Consider the following 21,356-nt stretch of genomic DNA (forward strand, 5'->3'; position numbering starts at 1 on the left):
TACGCGTGGGTAATTCCGCATGTGTTCATTGAACCATGCGGAATCACCACGTCCTATACATTGTATGGGTGACTTTGTCTTGCAGAGTCGGAGCGTCTACGAAAGATAAATAGACATGCTGCAGTCTGGAAAGACGCGCCACATGTCCGGTTACGCAGGGATGCCGGAGGCGTCCCTGCACGTATAGTGGAGATAGGATTTCATGAAATTTCCTCCACTATGCTGTAACATCTGGCCGATGCGGATTGGACGCTGCGGCTGTACGCAGGGTCCAATCCACAGCGTTTACTGACCGTGGAAGCATAAACTGAAAACCTCTAAAAACTTAGTTAAAAGAAATGTGTAACCTTGAATATTGTGTTATGGAGATGGAGAAGCTGAGCAACATGATATATGGTTTGTAGGAAAAAAAAGTCAGTATGGCTTGCATTTTATTCATGTGAATACTTTGCTTACTCTATGGTCAGGAGTCCAGTAGGTCGGTTCTTGTCAGTAATCCACAGCCATTCCTGTATGGGTGTGCACAAAAATTTAATTGGACCTGCCCCCTGGACCTCAAAGACAAGAATAATTTAGAAATAACACTAATCCTGAATCTTTTTCCACAAAACTACATATCAAACCGCTAATCTTCTCCTTCTCTATAACATGCTGCCAAGAGAGATGACTGCATGTCCAATGTGACAGGTTCCCTTTAACTCCTAGTATAAGAATGGGGAAATCTTGTCCTACAAGAAATTACTGTGCATCTATTGTGCCTTAGGGTATGCATACTTTCCAAGGCGTAGTTTACCGCTAGAGTATCCTTAAAGCATACTTAAAGGGGTTGGCCTTGTTATATTTATTTTAATAAATGTGTTAAGGGCATGATTTTGTGCCACGTACTGATAGAAAAATACTACAGGTTCTCCTCCTACTTCTTACTGCAACCATCATTCACATGTGAAAGCTATTTTTCAATTTGAAGAGAATATTGGACAAGTCTGGTCACATTTTCCTCAGCTAACGGCAATTTTGTGAACATAACAGCAGTGCAGTTTGTGAGCAAGACTGTACTAATAAGTAAAGGAGGAGAAGCTGTAATATATATTAGTAGGGGCTACAGAATTATGTCTCCAACACATCTGATAAAATAAAGATAAATTGTCCAATCCCCCTTTAAATTTGTTGTGCAAGATTAGAAAAATGAGGCTAGTTTTCCCATGGATTGTGACTGGTATTGCTTTTCAGCAACTCTGAATTGAATAGGGGTGAACTGCAAAACACACAAACTTTGTGGCATTGTTTTTGGAAGAAATCAGCCATCCTTTTTAATCTCGTCAATCCCCTTGAATTTTTTCAACATTATAATTATAGTATTATTATATTATAATCTCCCCCCTTTATCCAGGGTCACTATCTTGAACAGAAATGACCATGTACGGTATCATGTACGGAATTGGCTAACGTGTGTAAATATTACATCTTAGTGACTTGTTATTATGGGACTGTCACTTTTCTGCTTTAACTTGGTTTTACCATAATTACGGTATTTTCACGCAATGTGATTTCCAAAGTAGGATTTAAACTGATTAGAATGAAATGTAAGTTCTCCATGTAAATGATACTTGCCGAATTATGCATGATTCACCTGCAGTGTCATTGTTAATGTTTGCTTTCTGAGTCGGTTAAGCTTCATAATGTTAAGCTGTGAAATAGGGTTTAATATTCTGGAGTGATGCGAGCGGTGTCTTAGCGAATGGGTTGATCAATAATTTGGAAAAGATTACAAATTTATTACTATATATACCTGTGTTCTTATAGACAGAGAAAATTCCATCTTCAGACACTGCGGGAACTATCAGAAGTGCAGAAAATGACTCCCAGAGAAAGAATGAGACTAAGAAAGCTGAATGCCGCGGACGAGAAAGCAAAAAGACTAAAGTAAGAAAAGAATCAGAAATAAAGTCACCCATAACTTCAGTGGACTTTTGCAGAAGAGGTGCGATAGGGAATGTAGAGATAGTAGTTTCATCTGAACTCTGGTACTTGTGTAAAGAGGGCCCGGGTGCCAGCTGTGATGAGGGGCTTTAACTCTTTGGCACCCGGGCACCCCGAAACTACAATTGTGGAGTGTTTGCTGGTGTTAGGCTGGCCTGTGTTTGATCCTTCACCCACCTGCAGGACCAGAGCCTGAACAGGATACAGTGTCCCTGTGAGATGTGAACTCACACAAACATCCTCCGACTCTTTGTTCTTTGAGAGAGAGTTTTTATTAGGAGCATATTCTTGCAGCACAGTTACAGTCCATCCATTTCCATAAAGCTTTATCATTCCATCTTCTGCACAATTCCTGTTCTGATCCTGACACTTCCCATCCTGCACCTTCTCTGAACCCAAGGCCTGCAGAATCCTCCCATTGGCCGTCACTGGACGCTCCCCGTCTATATTGCCCATCCTGGCAAGGTACCAGACTGCCACTTGCAGTCCCAACTGGACCGTAGGTCCCAGTCAATTCCAGACGGTGTCCTCAGATGCTGCCCCGAGGTTCACTTTCTGGCCTCTCCCCAAGAGTGCTCCCCAGAAGTTCAGCTTTCAACTTTCCTTTTTCCAGATCAGCACACTGACTGTCTCGTCCCGCTTGCTCCAAGCTATTGCTGCCACTCCACTCTAGCTGTGCTCTGTATCAACTCTCTCCACACTCTGACTAACTCTTCTAGAATCAACCTGTCCCTTCTGGGCAACTCCTCCCACCAATAATCCCATTGGTACAGCTACTAACTGTTTCTATCCTAGCTAAAACCAGCTAACTATTGCTATCCTTTCTAGCATCTAATCCCCCTATATTATACATACAGTGGGGAAAAAAAGTATTTAGTCAGTCAGCAATAGTGCAAGTTCCACCACTTAAAAAGATGAGAGGCGTCTGTAATTTACATCATAGGTAGACCTCAACTATGGGAGACAAACTGAGAAAAAAAAATCCAGAAAATCACATTGTCTGTTTTTTTTTCATTTTATTTGCATATTATGGTGGAAAATAAGTATTTGGTCAGAAACAAGCAATCAAGATTTCTGGCTCTCACAGACCTGTAACTTCTTCTTTAAGAGTCTCCTCTTTCCTCCACTCATTACCTGTAGTAATGGCACCTGTTTAAACTTGTTATCAGTATAAAAAGACACCTGTGCACACCCTCAAACAGTCTGACTCCAAACTCCACTATGGTGAAGACCAAAGAGCTGTCAAAGGACACCAGAAACAAAATTGTAGCCCTGCACCAGGCTGGGAAGACTGAATCTGCAATAGCCAACCAGCTTGGAGTGAAGAAATCAACTGTGGGAGCAATAATTAGAAAATGGAAGACATACAAGAGCACTGATAATCTCCCTCGATCTGGTGCTCCACGCAAAATCCCACCCCGTGGGGTCAGAATGATCACAAGAACGGTGAGCAAAAATCCCAGAACCACGCGGGGGGACCTAGTGAATGAACTGCAGAGAGCTGGGACCAATGTAACAAGGCCTACCATAAGTAACACACTATGCCACCATGGCCTCAGATCCTGCAGTGCCAGACGTGTCCCACTGCTTAAGCCTGTACATGTCCGGGCCCATCTGAAGTTTGCTAGAGAGCATTTGGATGATCCAGAGGAGTTTTGGGAGAATGTCCTATGGTCTGATGAAACCAAACTGGAACTGTTTGGTAGAAACACAACTTGTCGTGTTTGGAGGAAAAAGAATACTGAGTTGCATCCATCAAACACCATACCTACTGTAAAGCATGGTGGTGGAAACATCATGCTTTGGGGCTGTTTCTCTGCAAAGGGGCCAGGACGACTGATCCGGGTACATGAAAGAATGAATGGGGCCATGTATTGTGAGATTTTGAGTGCAAACCTCCTTCCATCAGCAAGGGCATTGAAGATGAAACGTGGCTGGGTCTTTCAACATGACAATGATCCAAAGCACACCGCCAGGGCAACGAAGGAGTGGCTTCGTAAGAAGCATTTCAAGGTCCTGGAGTGGCCTAGCCAGTCTCCAGATCTCAACCCTATAGAAAACCTTTGGAGGGAGTTGAAAGTCCGTGTTGCCAAGCGAAAAGCCAAAAACATCACTGCTCTAGAGGAGATCTGCATGGAGGAATGGGCCAACATACCAACAACAGTGTGTGGCAACCTTGTGAAGACTTACAGAAAACGTTTGACCTCTGTCATTGCCAACAAAGGATATATCACAAAGTATTGAGATGAAATTTTGTTTCTGACCAAATACTTATTTTCCACCATAATATGCAAATAAAATGAAAAAAAAACAGACAATGTGATTTTCTGGATTTTTTTTTCTCAGTTTGTCTCCCATAGTTGAGGTCTACCTATGATGTAAATTACAGACGCCTCTCATCTTTTTAAATGGTGGAACTTGCACTATTGCTGACTGACTAAATACTTTTTTTCCCCACTGTATATAGTAACCCCTTTACACTTGAGTGGGCCCACAGACCTCTCTACCAGAAATAACTTGTTAAAGATCTTACATGGAGGTTCAGAAGCTTCAAATCATGGCCCCTATTCATCATTACCTTTAAATCTGTTTTCTGTCTAGTTTTGTGCCATTTTCTTGTTTGCACCCAATTCACAATTCTATTTGCGCCTTTTTTGAAATGTATTTTATATAAAGTTTACTAAAATGATACCTTGACATCTGCTATTGAATATCTTATTCCACAGTAATCCACATGTTTCTCAATATGCAGGGTAATTTCTAATTTTGTGTTTATTCTAGGTTTCGTCTGTTAAATTTACCTACAGAGTGCACTTATACCAACGTGTTCCAGCTAATATCTTTGGTTTTGATTTAGTTTTTGTACTTTGTACATAATAGTGGCATGACTACCCATTTTTGGGCTGTGCATATTGTCTATATAGCATTCCACAGGCAGGTTCAAAACAGTGGTCTGGGTCCTGCTCTGCCCCCATCTATTTTGAGGTTTGCTGGCATACAGCAAGGGTTAGGAACTAGAGATGAGCGAATTTGTTCCAATTCGGTTCCGAATACAATTGGAATCGAATACTGTTTTTGCAATATTCATCGAACACAGCCAAACGTCATTAGAGTCAATGGGAGAAAAAATTACCGAATATGCTTGGAACCGATCATAAGACATACTTTCAACACGAATAGTGTTCGAATATGCACAAATATGTCAATATCAGATTCGGGTACAAAAAACGGACAAATTTGCTCATCTCTACTACGGACCATCCTTATTGAGTACGCCTTGTTGCAGTGGAATGGCTTATATACTTTTTCAATCAAAATAGTGTCAACTAAGTACCTTATGTTATTTACATTTATCATATATACTCGAGTATAAGTCGACCTGAGTATAAGCCGAGGCATCTAATTTTGCCACGGAAAACTGGGTAAGCTTATTGACTCAAGTATAAGCCCGGTATGCATCATCCCTTCATCCCTGTCCTGGTATGTGTGACTCCCCCTGCTGTATGCATGGCTCCTCTGTCCTCCCCCTGCTGTATGCATGGCTACTCCATCCTCCCCCTGCTGTATGCATGGCTCCTCTGTCCTCCCCCTGCTGTATGCATGGTTCCTCCCTCCTCCCCCTTCTGTATGCATAGCTCCTCCACCCTCCCCCTGTTGTATGCATGGCTCCTCCGACCTCCCCCTGCTGTATGCATGGCTCTAACTGTCCTCCCCCCGTGTATGCATGGATCCCCCGTCCTCCCTCTGTATGCATGGCTCCCCAATCCACCCTCTGTCGGCATGGCTCCCCAGTCTTTCCCTTGCTGTATGCATGGTTCGGCGTCCTCCCTGTCCTCCCCGTGCATGCATGGCTCCTCCGTCCTCCCCCTGTCCTCCCCATCATACATTACTCACCCCTTTCTTGTGCGGTCTCTGCACTTCCTTGCTTCCCCGATGGTCTCCGGCGCCAGCAGCTTGTCCCTGTGTTCAGCGGTCACGTGGTGCTGCTCATTAAAGTAATGAATATGCGCTCTATGCCTATGGGAGTGGAGTCGTGTGCATATTCATTACTTTAATGAGCAGTACCACGTGACCGCTGAACACAGGAACAAGTTGCTGGCGCCAGAAACCATCGGAGAAGCAGGGGAATGCAGAGACCACGCTAGGAAGGGGTGAGTATGATGTGATAGCCGCTGGCTCCTGCCGCTCCCCCTCCCCCGCCGACCCCCTGGAACAATGACTTGAGTATAAGCCGAGAGGGGCACTTTCAGCCTAAAAAAATGGGCTGAAAATCTCAGCTTATACTCTAGTATATGCTGTACACTATTACTATTTTTTGGTTTGCTTACTGCAGAGTATTTGCTCATTTTGTTTTTATCCTAGGTTTTGTCTGTAAAATTGCCACAGCATGAACGTGCACCCACGCATTGCACTTATACAGCATGTCTTCCAGCTCAATCTCTTTGGTTTTAATTTTCTGATAATAAGGAACATGTTTGTGCTTCGGGGTGGCCTGTGGGCAGGTCTCTCCTTGGTTTCTCTGGCTTAGAGCAGGAAGATAAGACTCTGCCTAGAGTCCCGCCCCAGAGCACGGGCATCTAATTTACTGAAAACGTCTAACACTGATTACACAAGAACCACAACAAAAATTTCTTCACCCCAGGTATCATTTTTTTTATATTTCTTTATTTAAAGACCAAGACAATCGTCCACGAGTCCTTAACATCCGGGGACCCGGTAGTAAAGGTCAATTCGGAGGGTCTTTAATTTTTTAGCTTTTAACAAACAGTATAGGAAAGAAAATACAGAACAGAGGAAGAAGAGGGAGAGCAGTTGAATCGAAAAAAGAGAGTGGGGGGAAATAAGTAACGGAGCCAAGAGAGGCAAAAAAAAGGGAGGGAGGGAAGGAAAAAACGAGGGAGTAAGGGAAGGAGTATCCACCCGACCAAGTCCACCACTCAGCCTGATGTTTTCAGTTAACCCCAGATATCATTTTACTCAATTTAAGAACGCCAACCTGGCAGGTTCACTTTAAAACAAGGTGGAAGGAAATAGTTAAATTTGTACTTTTTCCCACAGAAATATTGTTTTAGCCCCAAATTTTGCATTTTCAAAAGGGTAACAGGAGAACATAGATGGTACAATTTATTGTGCAATTAATCCCAGGTGCACAGACACCCCGTATGTAGTGAAAAACTATTGATTAGGCGCACGACAGGGCTTGGAAGAGAAGGAGCACCATTTGACTTTTGTAGAGCAAAATTGGCTGGAATAGATAGCAGACGACATGTCGTTTTTGCAAAGTCCCTGATGTACCTAAACAGTGGAAACCCCCAGCACGTGACCCCATTTTGCAAACTACACCCCTCAAGGAACTTATCTAGTGGTGTGGTAAGCACTTTGAACTCACAGGTGCATCACCGAATTTTATAACATTGATCCGTGAAAATGAAAAAATACATTTTTCCTTCAAAAATGTTCACAATGGTAACAGGAGAAAATGGACCCCAAAAATATGTTGTGCAATTTCTTCTGTGTCAGGACCCTGTCAGCGTCGGCAAACTGCCACACAGAGCAGGGGGACTTACCCACACTATGGGAGAGCACAGGGTCCAATACTGTAGTGATGGTTCAAGCAGACAGGACCTGCGGCACTGAAAATAGTAAGGAGTCCCAGGACCTACGATCATGTGACTGCAGGGGGCGGGGCTTAGCATCCTACTGCTGCAGATGATGTAATGTACCTACTGCAGGGCAGCTGTTGTAAAGGAGAGGAAAACGCAGGTCAGACAAGCGAGGGTCGTACACGGAGATAGCTGTGCGGTACCAGAGGGACGAGCAGAGAATAGTCAAGTCACAGGCAGAGGGTCATACACAGAGAGGTAGCGCAGTACAAGAGGGACAGGCAGAACTCGTAACAGGGATAGAACCGGATCAAAACCAAACAAGCAACAAGTTATCAGGCACAAGGCACACGTATGCATGAGGTCAACTAACTCAGCCGAGGGCAGTAGTATAACTGACACCGGACCTAGGTCGAGTGAGCATTAAATAGCCGCCCTCTGCCAGAGAGAGGCAGAAACAATTAACCCCTGTCTGACCAGGATGGGCCAAAGACAAACCCCATCCTGGATCATAACACTACCCTCCTCTCAACGGGGGGCTACTGGACCTCTGGGTCTCTCAGGATACTTGGCATGAAAGGCCCGGACCAACCGATCCACATGAACCTATCCAGCCGGAACCCATGACCGGTCTTCAGGACCGTAGGCTTTCCAATGTACAAGATATTGAAGGGCACGAAGGAGCAACCTAGAGTCAACAATTCGTTCCACCTCGTACTCAGACTGCCCGTCTACCAAAACAGGTGGCGGAGAAGACAATGATCTCTCCCCACAGGACCCCACAGGTTTCAAAAGGGCCCTATGGAAAACATTGGGGATCCGTAGAGATGGCGGGAGATGCAACCGAAAAGCCACCGGGTTAACCGCTTCGGTAATTTCATAGGGACCAATAAATTTAGGTCCAAGCTTCGCAGAGGGGACCTTGAGCCTTATATTCTTGGTAGATAACCATACCTTATCCCCAACCTGGAATACCGGCCCCACGGACCGTTTTTGTCTGCAAAAAAATTATATTTATCCTGGGCCTTTGTAATGTTACTCTGGACCTCCCGCCATACCTCCCCCAACCGCTGGATAGTCTCATCCACCCCAGGACACCCAGAGTCCAAACGGGAAAACTCTCCAAAATGTGGATGAAACCCATAGTTGCAGAAAAAGGGAGATGTACCCGTAGACTGGTTAATGCGGTTGTTAAACGCAAACTCGGCCAAAGGTAACGCAGTACACCAATCATCCTGTCAGGCTGAGGTCAAGCAACGCAGAATTTGCTCCAGAGACTGATTGGTCCGCTCAGTCTGCCCATTAGTCTCTGGGTGGTAATCGGATGAAAAGGACAGACCAATACCCAACCTCTTACAAAATGACCTCCAAAATCTGGAAACAAATTGTACTCCTCTATCAGACACCACATTCAAAGGTACCCCATGCAACCGCACCACATGCTCAACAAACAATCTAGACAACGTTTCTGCATTAGGTAGAGCCGCCAAGGGTACAAAATGTGCCTGCTTACTAAACCTGTCCACTACAACCCAAATGACGGTATTACCCTTGGAGGGGGGAAGGTTGGTAATGAAATCCATGGACAAATGAGTCCATGGTCTCTCAGGAATTGGCAGTGGTACCAATTCCCCGGCCGGCCGGTTATGAGGGGTTTTCGCACGGGCACAAACGTCACAAGCAGACACATATTCCCCAACATCTGAGGCTAAAGAAGACCACCAGAATATTCTAGCGATGGCCTTCCGGGAAGCCGAGATCCCCAGATGTCCATCCAGAACTGAGTCGTGGAACTCCCGGAGGACTTTGAGACAAAATTGAGCTGGTATGAAAAGTTTATCTACCGGCTTAGCCGGAGGTGCAAGAGACTGGGCTTCCCGAATTTCCCGTTCCAACATATTAGAAATACCTGCCACCACCACCCCGGGCTGAAGAATGGAGGATGGAGGTTCGGGGGGGGAAAACACCGGATCTGGACTGCGTGACAAGGCATCAGCTCTGACATTTTTGGATCCTGGCCGAAAAGTGATAGAGAAGTGGGATCGGGAAAAAAAAGTGACCATCTAGCCTGTCTAGGAGTCAACCTTTTCGCTGACTCAATGTAAGCTAGGTTCTTGTGGTCCGTAATTACGGTTATAGGATGGACAGCCCCCTCCAAAAAATGCCTCCATTCTTCAAAGGCCAACTTCATGGCCAGAAGTTCTCGATTCCCAACATCATAGTTTCTCTCCGCAGGGGAGAATTTCTTCGAGAAAAAGGCGCAGGGTCTCAAGTTAGTCAAAGTGGCGGGTCCCTGGGACAGTACCGCCCCCACCCCCACCTCTGAGGCGTCCACCTCAACAATAAATGGTTCAGACGGGTCCGGTTGAATAAGAACCGGAGCAGACATGAAACATTTTTTTAAAAACTGAAACGCCGCTATCGCTGCGGCTGACCAATTCTTGATATCGGCCCCCTTTTGAGTCATGTCTGTGAGAGGTTTAACCACCTGTGAGAACCCCCTTATAAATTTGCGATAATAATTGGCAAATCCTAGGAAACGCTGCAGAGCCTTCAAATCACAAGGTTGAACCCAATCGACAATGGCCTGTACCTTATTAGGATCCATGCGATACCCCTCAGCAGACACAATGAATCCCAGAAAAGACAGTTCCTGAACAAAAAATAAACATTTCTCTAGTTTAGCAAAGAGACAGTTCTCCCGAAGCCTTTGGAGAACTGCCCGAATATGACCAATGTGAGCCTGTTTATCAGGTGAGTAGATCAGTATGTTATCCAAATACACAACCATAAAATGTCTAATAAAATCAAAGAACACGTGATTGATGAAATTTTGGAAGACCGCTGCAGCATTGGTCAGACCGAAAGGCATGACCAAACTCTCAAACAACCCTTCAGTAGTGAGAAAAGCAGTTTCCCACTCATCTCCTTCCCGGACTCGGATAAGGTTATACGCTCCCCGTAGATCTAATTTAGAAAACCACTTAGCTCCGGTTGTACAAATCAGGAATAAGTGGGAGGGGATACGTATTTCTCACAGTTATCTAATTTAACTCTCGAAAATCGAGGCTTGGGCGCAAACCACCGTCTTTTTTCTTTACCAAAAAGAACCCCGCCACCATGGGAGAGACAGAAGGACAAATGTGTCCCTTACGGAGACTCTCGGAAATGTATTCCTTCATAGCAGCTCGCTCGGGACCCGAAAGGTTATACAAGCGGGCCTTGGGCAACTTAGCACATGGAATCAGGTCAATGGCACAATCAAATGGGCGGTGTGGTGGTAAAACTTCAGCCTCTTTTTTGGAGAAAACGTCCATATAGTCCTTTAGGTACTCCGGAATACCTTCCAGACCAACAGACGACACAGACACAGTAGCAAGACATCTTTCAGAACAATAGGGACCCCATTTAACAATGTCCCGAGATTCCCAATTAATCACAGGATTATGTAATTGTAACCATGGGAACTCCAACACCAGTCCCGCAGGCAGATTGTCCATAACCAAGCATGAAATACGTTCCTGGTGCAAGGAACTCACTTTAAGGAGAAACTCCTCTGTAAGAAATATGATGTCATTCTTAGCCAGTGGTGTTTTGTCAATGGCAACAACATGGATAGGAGTCTCCAGCCTAACTGTCCCTATCTTACACCTGGACACCAAGTCAGAGTCAATAAAGTTCAACGACGATCCGCAATCCACGAAAGCAGAAGTGGATGTGGAGACACTCCCACAGCAAAGTCCCACTTGCAACAACATTTTTGAAAATGGAGAAAAAGGTACCTGAGAGCCTGGGTGACCTCCACGACAATCACCCGGGCTCAGCCGCTTGTTGGTCAGTGGACAGGAGGGGCAGTCCTTTTTCCCACATCCAGAATCGCCAGAGTGAAAACAGAATTTTCCCAAGCGCCGTTGTGTCCTTTCTCAATCTGCATCACTCCCCTCGCCCAAAGCCTGCGATCCATTCGGACGGCCTGTGTCATAGCCTCCTCCAGAGAATCAGGCGGAGGGTGGAGAGCCAAGGCATCTTTCAGATGTTCAGACAGGCCTCTACGGAACAAACCCCGGAGGGCGGCATCATTCCAGCAGACCTCAGCAGCCCAGCGTCTGAACTCTGAGCAAAACCACTCGGCTGAGTGCTTCCCCTGGCACACACTCATCACCATGTCCTCAGCCATATGCATCCGATCAGGCTCATCATAAATATGCCCCAGGGCCTCAAAAAATGCATCCACATTCATACGCTCAGGGGCAGTGGTTGGAAGGGAGAAAGCCCAAGCCTGGGGTGTTCCTCTTAACAGAGACATAATGACCCCCACTCTCTGACTTTCATCCCCAGAAGAGTGTGGTCTCAATGAAAAAAAAAAGCTTACAGCCCTCCTTGAAAACTTTGAATTCCTTTTTATCTCCAGAAAAGGTATCAGGTAAGTTAACCGGAGACTCAGGGGAAAATAATGTAACATCCCGAGCCCCCGATGATAAAACCCCCTGCACAGTGTCAGCGATCAGCTGCTGAGACTGAGCCAGGGCTAGTTGTTCCCCAAGGAGTTTCTGAGACATCTGAGTCAGGTGCTTTACCTGCTCAGAAAGAGCGTGCATAGGATCCATCACACACACAGAAGGGGAGCGGAGAAAAAAAATGGTAACGGTCAGTTATAATGTCGGGACTCTAATGTCAGGACCCTGTCAGCGTCGGCAAACTGCCACGCAGAGCAGGGGGACTTACCCACACTATGGGAGAGCATGGGGTCCAATACTGTAGTTATGGTTCAAGCAGACAGGACCTGCGGCACTGAGAATAGTAAGGAGCCCCAGGATCTACGATCATGTGACTGCAGGGGGTGGGGCTTAACGTCCTACTGCTGCAGATGATGTAATTTACCTACTGCAGGGCAACTGTTGTAGAGGAGAGGAAAACGCAGGTCAGACAAGCGAGGGTCGTACACGGAGAGGGCTGTGCGGTACCAGAGGGACGATCAGAGAATAGTCAAGTGACAGACAGAGGGTCATACACAGAAAGGTAGCGCAGTACAAGAAGGACAGGCAGAACTCGTAACAGGGACAGAACCGGATCAAAGCCAAACAAGCAACAAGTTATCAGGCACAAGGCACACGTATGCACGAGGTCAACTAACTCAGCCGAGGCATGAAGACGGATGTTATCCGACGAAACGCGTAGTGGAACTAAATAAAGAAGAAAACCTTTCAAGCTTCTCCCTTTCCTTTGCGCTCCCCTGCAATCGGGTTACCCTGCTTCCCATGTTTTTATCCTCTCTAGAGGCACCCGACAGGAGCAGCATCGGATTACATTTACCAGCGCCCTGAGACCTGTCAGCCTGGCGCTCCATATATCTGTCTCACTCTGACTATTCCCCTGATCTACATGTCTCACAATAGTAATGCCAGCTTTCATTTAAAATAAGATCTGGAGACAGACTCTTTGGGAGATATATGTCTGGCCCATTGATCTTAACAGCCCACATACAACTTGAGAAAAACGCGGATTTTTTCCTTAATAAAATATTTTATCATACAATCATAGAATCGTAGAGTTGGAAGGGACCTCCTGGGCCATCTGGTCCAACCCCCTGCTCAAAGCAGGATTCGCTAAATCATCCCAGACAGATGTCTGTCCAGCCTCTGTTTGAAGACTTCTATTGAAGGAGAACTCACGACCCCTCGTGGCAGCCTGTTCCACTCATTGATCACTCTAACTGTCAAAAAGTTTTTTCTAATATCTAATCTGTGTCTCCTCCCATTCAGTTTCATCCCATTGCTTCTAGTCTTTCCTTGTGCAAATGAGAATAAAGATGATTCTTCTACAATGTGACAGCCCTTGAGATACTTGTAGACAGTTATTAAGTCCCCTCTCAGTCGTCTCTTCTGCAAGCTAAACATTCCCAAATCCTGCAACCTTTCCTCATAAGACAGGGTTTGCAGACCGGTCACCATTCTGGTCGCTCTTTTCTGAACTTGCTCCAGTTTGTTGATGTCTTTTTTAAAATGTGGTGCCCAAAACTGGGCACAGTATTCCAGATGAGGTCTTACCAAAGAGGAGTAGAGGTCAGTAATGACTTCACGTGATCTAGACTGTATGCTTCTGTTTATACATCCTAGAATTGCATTTGCCTTTTTTTGCTGCTGCATCACACTGTTGACTCATATTCAGTCTGTGATCTATTAGTATACCCAAGTCTTTTTCACATGTGCTGTTGATGTCTTTTTTAAAATGTGGCGCCCAAAACTGGACACAGTATTCCAGATGAGGTCTGACCAAAGAGGAGTAGAGGTCAGTAATGACTTCACGTGATCTAGACTGTATGCTTCTGTTTATACATCCTAGAATTGCATTTGCCTTTTTTTGCTGCTGCATCACACTGTTGACTCATATTCAGTTTGTGATCAATTAGTAAACCCAAGTCTTTTTCACATGTGCTGTTGCTTAGCCCTATTCCTCCCATTTTGTATATGCTTTTTTCATTTTTATTGCCCAGATGTAGTACGTTGCATTTTTACCTGTTAAAAACCATTCTGTTAGTTGCTGCCCACTGCTCCAGTTTATTTATTTCTTTTTGAATCCTCTCTCTCTCTTCTCTAGTATTAGCTATCCCTCCCAGCGTTGTGTCATCAGCAAATTTAATCAGTTTACCCTCAATTCCTTCATCTAAATCATTGATAAAGATGTTGAACAATACAGGGCCCAGGACAGAGCCCTGTGGTACCCCACTTGAGACATTCTTCCAACTGGATGTGCAGCCATTTACAACCACTCTTTGGGTCCGATCACTAAGCCAGTTATGAATCCACCTAACATTTGCCTTGTCCATTCCATACTTAGCCATTTTTTCAATAAGGATTGTGTGAGATACCTTGTCAAATGCTTTGCTGAAGTCAAGATATACTATATCTACAGCATTTCCTTGATCCACCCAATCAGTGATTCTGTCATAGAAGGAAATTAAGTTAGTCTGACATGACTTATTAGTTACAAACCCATGCTGACTCTGTTTAATCACTTCATTCTTATCCAGGTACTGACATACATGTTGTTTAATAATTTGTTCAAAGATCTTTCCTGGTATAGAAGTCAGACTCACCGGCCTATAGTTCCCTGGGTCCACCTTCTTTCCCTTTTTGAAGATAGGAACAACATTTGCTCTTCTCAAGTCTTCTGGGACTTCTCCTGTTCTCACGTCACTTGTCTTATCTATTGCATTTTTTCTAGGCTGTATTGTGCATAAATATGTGACTTCAGATTTTGTATTAGTCTAGCCTGATGAAGAGACCTGAGTAGTCTCGAAAGCTTGCAATGTATTACCATCTTTTCAGTTAGCCATTAAAAGGTATCAACTACTGAGGACTCTCAATCCTGAATATTTTCCTGTTCTCCAAGAATTTTCAAAGATTATGGAGAAGGGTTCAAAAGATATATCATATATATATCAGATATCAAAGTATAATTCTATTAGACTTTCTATAATAATAATTTTATTTATATAGCGCCAGCATATTTCTCTGCACTTTACAATTAACTGGGTTTATATAGTGCCAGCATATTTCTCAGAACTTTACAATTAACTGGGTAATCTATGACCTACATGCCCATATAGATAGTTTAGGATGATGGATCCTACTGACGGATTCTATTTAATAGTGCAGCGCAGAGGTGATGACATGCAGCAAAACGTCTGTCTTTACTGTCATCAAGAAGTAAGCCGGGAAAAGCCTAATTTGTGTTTTAGTCAGATGCAAATTTTGCTGCTACAGATTACCTGATTGCAATAAAATGGCAGTGTTTTTCTAATGGGTTTGATTTACCTATAGGGCTATCAGTGGGCACAAGTCTTGGGAGTGGAGAGCTAATAATATATATGATGTATGTGGTAGTTGACCTTTTAAGCCAAGTTTACATGACCATATTTTCGGTCCAAGGGCTGTTTGTCAAAAAATGAACAGCACTCAGGAATTAGTTATTCAATGAGGCAGTGGAGATGACCGATTTTTTTCTACAGACAGAATCGCATGTGTAAAAAAAATTGCAGCATGAACGATACTAGTTTATTACGTGTATTAGGTGAGACTTGTTCATTCACGTCTATGAGTAGTCAAAAAAATGTGATTCTGAGCCACAGTATGCCGTCCCACTTTTATGAATACATTGCAATCCTTTAACGTAAGAAACTGTATTCAGACTTGTAAATTTTTAATAACTACTGCTGTATACAAATGGATTGTGTATGGATGACAATTGAGGGAAAAAAATCAGCCGAGTTTTTTTTATGAAAATGGGACAACTTTGATATTCATGTATGACCTTAGGCGTTGACATACCTGTAGGACATGGGGAAGTAACTTCTTTTAGAGAAACAGGTTATGCTTTTGCTAAGAACATTGACCAGTTAATAAGGCATTTTAGGCCACATGCACATGTTGAGTATTTGGTGAGTTTTTTCTTACTTACAGTATAGCTTTCTTTGTGTATCACAAGGGTAATGTTTTTTTTTCTTTTGGAGAGGACGTAAAGCTAAACAAATCTAGATGACTTTTAAGCTACTTTTATCTCATTTTAAGTGAGATATGTTCTGTACAACATGTTCTGACTTTGCATTTGGAAACACATATCGATCTCCACCGGGAACAGTTCCTTATATATTTCCTCATGTCCTTCAAAGCTTAAGTAATGCTTGTGTAAACTTATTTTACTTTATCTTTGACTTTTAAAACACTTCCAGGTATAGAAGGTGCAGATTAAATATAAACCTTGCTTTGAGTGTTTGTTGAAAGGCGCGCACTCTATGGTTAACAGGACCCCTGCCAGTTACGAAAAATCAAATTAATGAAACAAGTCACTGTACCATGCTGAAATTGCTGTACGATTTTGCCTTTTTCAGGACTTGACACAAACCCTTTTTAGTCAATTTAAATATAAGAAAGCTAATTATACCAGATCTCAGGTCTCTGTTTCCTTCCAAAACTTCTAAAATTTTCCACAACTATCCATTTCTATTTGCCATTTGGAACATGCTGTACATGCAAAAGTATTTTTTTTGTGTGTTCAGAAAATCTGCTGCAATTAACAGATCAAGCCAAGCATATGTGATTTAATGAAATCTACTCTATAATTGTCTTATTCTGTCTGTCTGTCACCGAAATCCCGCGTCGCTGACTGGTCACGGCCGCCAGGCCACGACCAATCAGCGACAGGCGCAGCTGTCTGTAACTGTAAGCTGCTCCTGCCTCTGATTGGTCGCAGCTGGTCACCATCTAGGCCGTGACCAATCAGCGACAGGCGGGATTTCCGTTACAAACAGAGAGACAGACAGACAGAATTAGATGATTATATAGTAGATACACGTCTGTATGAGGAGAAATATATATATGCACGTCTGTATGAGGAGAAATATATATATATACACGTCTGTATGAGGAGAAATATATATATACACGTCTGTATGAGGAGAAATATATATACACGTCTGTTTGAGGAGGAATATATATATATATACAGTGGGGAAAAAAAGTATTTAGTCAGTCAGCAATAGTGCAAGTTCCACCACTTAAAAAGATGAGAGGCGTCTGTAATTTACATCATAGGTAGACCTCAACTATGGGAGACAAACTGAGAAAAAAAAATCCAGAAAATCACATTGTCTGTTTTTTTTTCATTTTATTTGCATATTATGGTGGAAAATAAGTATTTGGTCAGAAACAAAATTTCATCTCAATACTTTGTGATATATCCTTTGTTGGCAATGACAGAGGTCAAACATTTTCTGTAAGTCTTCACAAGGTTGCCACACACTGTTGTTGGTATGTTGGCCCATTCCTCCATGCAGATCTCCTCTAGAGCAGTGATGTTTTTGGCTTTTCGCTTGGCAACACAGACTTTCAACTCCCTCCAAAGGTTTTCTATAGGGTTGAGATCTGGAGACTGGCTAGGCCACTCCAGGACCTTGAAATGCTTCTTACGAAGCCACTCCTTCGTTGCCCTGGCGGTGTGCTTTGGATCATTGTCATGTTGAAAGACCCAGCCACGTTTCATCTTCAATGCCCTTGCTGATGGAAGGAGGTTTGCACTCAAAATCTCACGATACATGGCCCCATTCTTTCATGTACCCGGATCAGTCGTCCTGGCCCCTTTGCAGAGAAACAGCCCCAAAGCATGATGTTTCCACCACCATGCTTTACAGTAGGTATGGTGTTTGATGGATACAACTCAGTATTCTTTTTCCTCCAAACACGACAAGTTGTGTTTCTACCAAACAGTTCCAGTTTGGTTTCATCAGACCATAGGACATTCTCCCAAAACTCCTCTGGATCATCCAAATGCTCTCTAGCAAACTTCAGATGGGCCCGGACATGTACAGGCTTAAGCAGTGGGACACGTCTGGCACTGCAGGATCTGAGTCCATGGTGGCGTAGTGTGTTACTTATGGTAGGCCTTGTTACATTGGTCCCAGCTCTCTGCAGTTCATTCACTAGGTCCCCCCGCGTGGTTCTGGGATTTTTGCTCACCGTTCTTGTGATCATTCTGACCCCACGGGGTGGGATTTTGCGTGGAGCACCAGATCGAGGGAGATTATCAGTGGTCTTGTATGTCTTCCATTTTCTAATTATTGCTCCCACAGTTGATTTCTTCACTCCAAGCTGGTTGGCTATTGCAGATTCAGTCTTCCCAGCCTGGTGCAGGGCTACAATTTTGTTTCTGGTGTCCTTTGACAGCTCTTTGGTCTTCACCATAGTGGAGTTTGGAGTCAGACTGTTTGAGGGTGTGCACAGGTGTCTTTTTATACTGATAACAAGTTTAAACAGGTGCCATTACTACAGGTAATGAGTGGAGGAAAGAGGAGACTCTTAAAGAAGAAGTTACAGGTCTGTGAGAGCCAGAAATCTTGATTGCTTGTTTCTGACCAAATACTTATTTTCCACCATAATATGCAAATAAAATGAAAAAAAAACCAGACAATGTGATTTTCTGGATTTTTTTTTCTCAGTTTGTCTCCCATAGTTGAGGTCTACCTATGATGTAAATTACAGACGCCTCTCATCTTTTTAAGTGGTGGAACTTGCACTATTGCTGACTGACTAAATACTTTTTTTCCCCACTGTGTATATATATATATATATATATATATACACACACATCTGTATGAGGAGAAATATTTATATACACGTCTGTATGAGGAGAAATATATATATATATATATATATATATATATATATATACACGTCTGTTTGAGGAGAAATATATATATATATATATATATATATATATATATATATATATATATATATATACACGTCTGTATGAGGAGAAATATATATATACTAGATGGTGGCCCGATTCTATCGCATCGGGTATTCTAGAGTCTCTGTTAACATAAAAAAAGTGATATACTCACCCTCCGACGGCCCCCGGACTCTTTCTCTCCTCTCACCACGCTCCTGGCATCTTCCGGTCCCAGTAATGCTTAGCGCGAAACACCGCTGATGACGTCGCGCTCTCGAGAGAGTGACGTCATCTCCAGCCCTTCTCGCTAAGCATTACTGGGACCGGAAGATGCCGGGAGCGTGGTGAGAGGAGGGACAGAGTCCGGGGGTCATCGGAAGGTGAGTATATAACTATTTTTTATTTTATCAGAAACTCTAGAATACCCGATGCGATAGAATCGGGCCACCATCTAGTGTATTATACTCCTGTTACACCCGGAGCTGCTGTCACTGTTCTGCTGTTACCTAATGTATTGTACTCCAGTTACAGCCAGAGCTGCAGTCACTGTTCTGCTGTTATCTAATATATTGTACTCCAGTTAATCCCAGAGCAGCAGTCACTGTTCTGCTTTTACCTAATGTATTGTAGTCTAGTTACACCCAGAGCTGCAGTCACCGTTCTGCTCTTACCTAATGTATTATACTCCTGTTACAGCCAGAGCTGCAGTCACTGTTCAGATCTTACCAAATGTATTGTACTCAAGTTACACCCAGAGCTGCAGTCACTGTTCTGCTGTTACCTAATGTATTGTAGTCCAGTTACACCCAGAGCTGCAGTCACTGTTCTGCTGTTACCTAATGTATTCTACTCCAGTTACACCCAGATCTGCAGTCACTGTTCTTCTGTTACCTAATGTACTCCTGTTACACCCAGAGCTGCAGTCACTGTTCTGCTGTTACCTAATGTAGTGTACTCCAGTTACACCCAGATCTGCAGTCACTGTTCTGCTGTTATCTAATGTATTGTACTCCAGTTACTCCCAGAGATGCAGTCACTGTTCTGCTTTTACCTAATGTATTGTAGTCCAGTTACACCCAGAGCTGCAGTCACTGTTCTGCTGTTACCTAATGTATTGTACTCCAGTTACACCCAGATCTGCAGTCACTGTTCTTCTGTTACCTAATGTACTCCAGTTACACCCAGATCTGCAGTCACTGTTCTGCTGTTACCTAATGTAGTGTACTCCAGTTACACCCAGAGCTGCAGTCACCATTCTGCTGTTACCTAATGTAGTGTACTCCAGTTACACCCAGATCTACAGTCACTGTTCTGCTGTTATCTAATGTATTGTACTCCAGTTACTCCCAGAGCTACAGTCACTGTTCTGCTGTTACCTAATGTATTGTACTCCAGTTACACCCAGAGCTGCTGTCACTGTTCTGCTGTTATCTAATGTATTGTACTCCAGTTAATCCCAGAGCTGCAGTCACTGTTCTGCTTTTACCTAATGTATTGTAGTCCAGTTACACCCAGAGCTGCAGTCACTGTTCTGCTGTTACCTAATGTATTGTACTCCAGTTACACCCAGATCTGCAGTCACTGTTCTTCTGTTACCTAATGTACTCCTGTTACACCCAGAGCTGCAGTCACTGTTCTGCTGTTACCTAATGTAGTGTACTCCAGTTACACCCAGATCTGCAGTCACTGTTCTGCTGTTATCTAATGTATTGTACTCCAGTTACTCCCAGAGATGCAGTCACTGTTCTGCTTTTACCTAATGTATTGTAGTCCAGTTACATCCAGAGCTGCAGTCACCGTTCTGCTGTTACCTAATGTAGTGTACTCCAGTTACAACTAGATCTGCAGTCACTGTTCTGCTGTTACCTAATGTAGTGTACTCCAGTTACACCCAGATCTGCAGTCACTGTTCTGCTGTTACCTAATGTAGTGTACTCCAGTTACACCCAGAGCTGCAGTTACCATTCTGCTGTTACCTAATGTAGTGTACTCCAGTTACACCCAGATCTACAGTCACTGTTCTGCTGTTATCTAATGTATTGTACTCCAGTTACTCCCAGAGCTGCAGTCACTGTTCTGCTGTTACCTAATGTATTGTACTCCAGTTACACCCAGAGCTGCTGTCACTGTTCTGCTGTTATCTAATGTATTGTACTCCAGTTAATCCCAGAGCTGCAGTCACTGTTCTGCTTTTACCTAATGTATTGTAGTCCAGTTACACCCAGAGCTGCAGTCACTGTTCTGCTGTTACCTAATGTATTGTACTCCAGTTACACCCAGATCTGCAGTCACTGTTCTTCTGTTACCTAATGTACTCCTGTTACACCCAGAGCTGCAGTCACTGTTCTGCTGTTACCGAATGTAGTGTACTCCAGTTACACCCAGATCTGCAGTCACTGTTCTGCTGTTATCTAATGTATTGTACTCCAGTTACTCCCAGAGATGCAGTCACTGTTCTGCTTTTACCTAATGTATTGTAGTCCAGTTACATCCAGAGCTGCAGTCACCGTTCTGCTGTTACCTAATGTAGTGTACTCCAGTTAC

At 43.7% G+C, this 21,356-nt stretch overlaps 1 protein-coding gene across 2 annotated transcripts in view; it reads left to right on the plus strand.

The window, feature by feature from the left end:
* Positions 1–21,356, plus strand: part of NEK11 (NIMA related kinase 11) — a 450,471-nt gene that overhangs the window by 268,331 nt on the left and 160,784 nt on the right. Inside the window, exon 10 of one of the 2 annotated variants that reach the window (XM_073569421.1) lies at positions 1,804–1,923. The exons of the other annotated variant lie outside the window; for it this stretch is intronic. Within the exon in view, the coding sequence (XP_073425522.1) occupies positions 1,804–1,923 (120 nt within the window). The remainder of the gene's footprint in view (positions 1–1,803; positions 1,924–21,356) is intronic. 2 annotated transcript variants of the gene reach the window in all.

The sequence above is a fragment of the Dendrobates tinctorius genome, unplaced genomic scaffold, assembly GCF_039654945.1.
Source record: "Dendrobates tinctorius isolate UK_male_01 unplaced genomic scaffold, ASM3965494v1 ptg000005l, whole genome shotgun sequence".
NCBI lineage: Eukaryota > Metazoa > Chordata > Amphibia > Anura > Dendrobatidae > Dendrobates > Dendrobates tinctorius.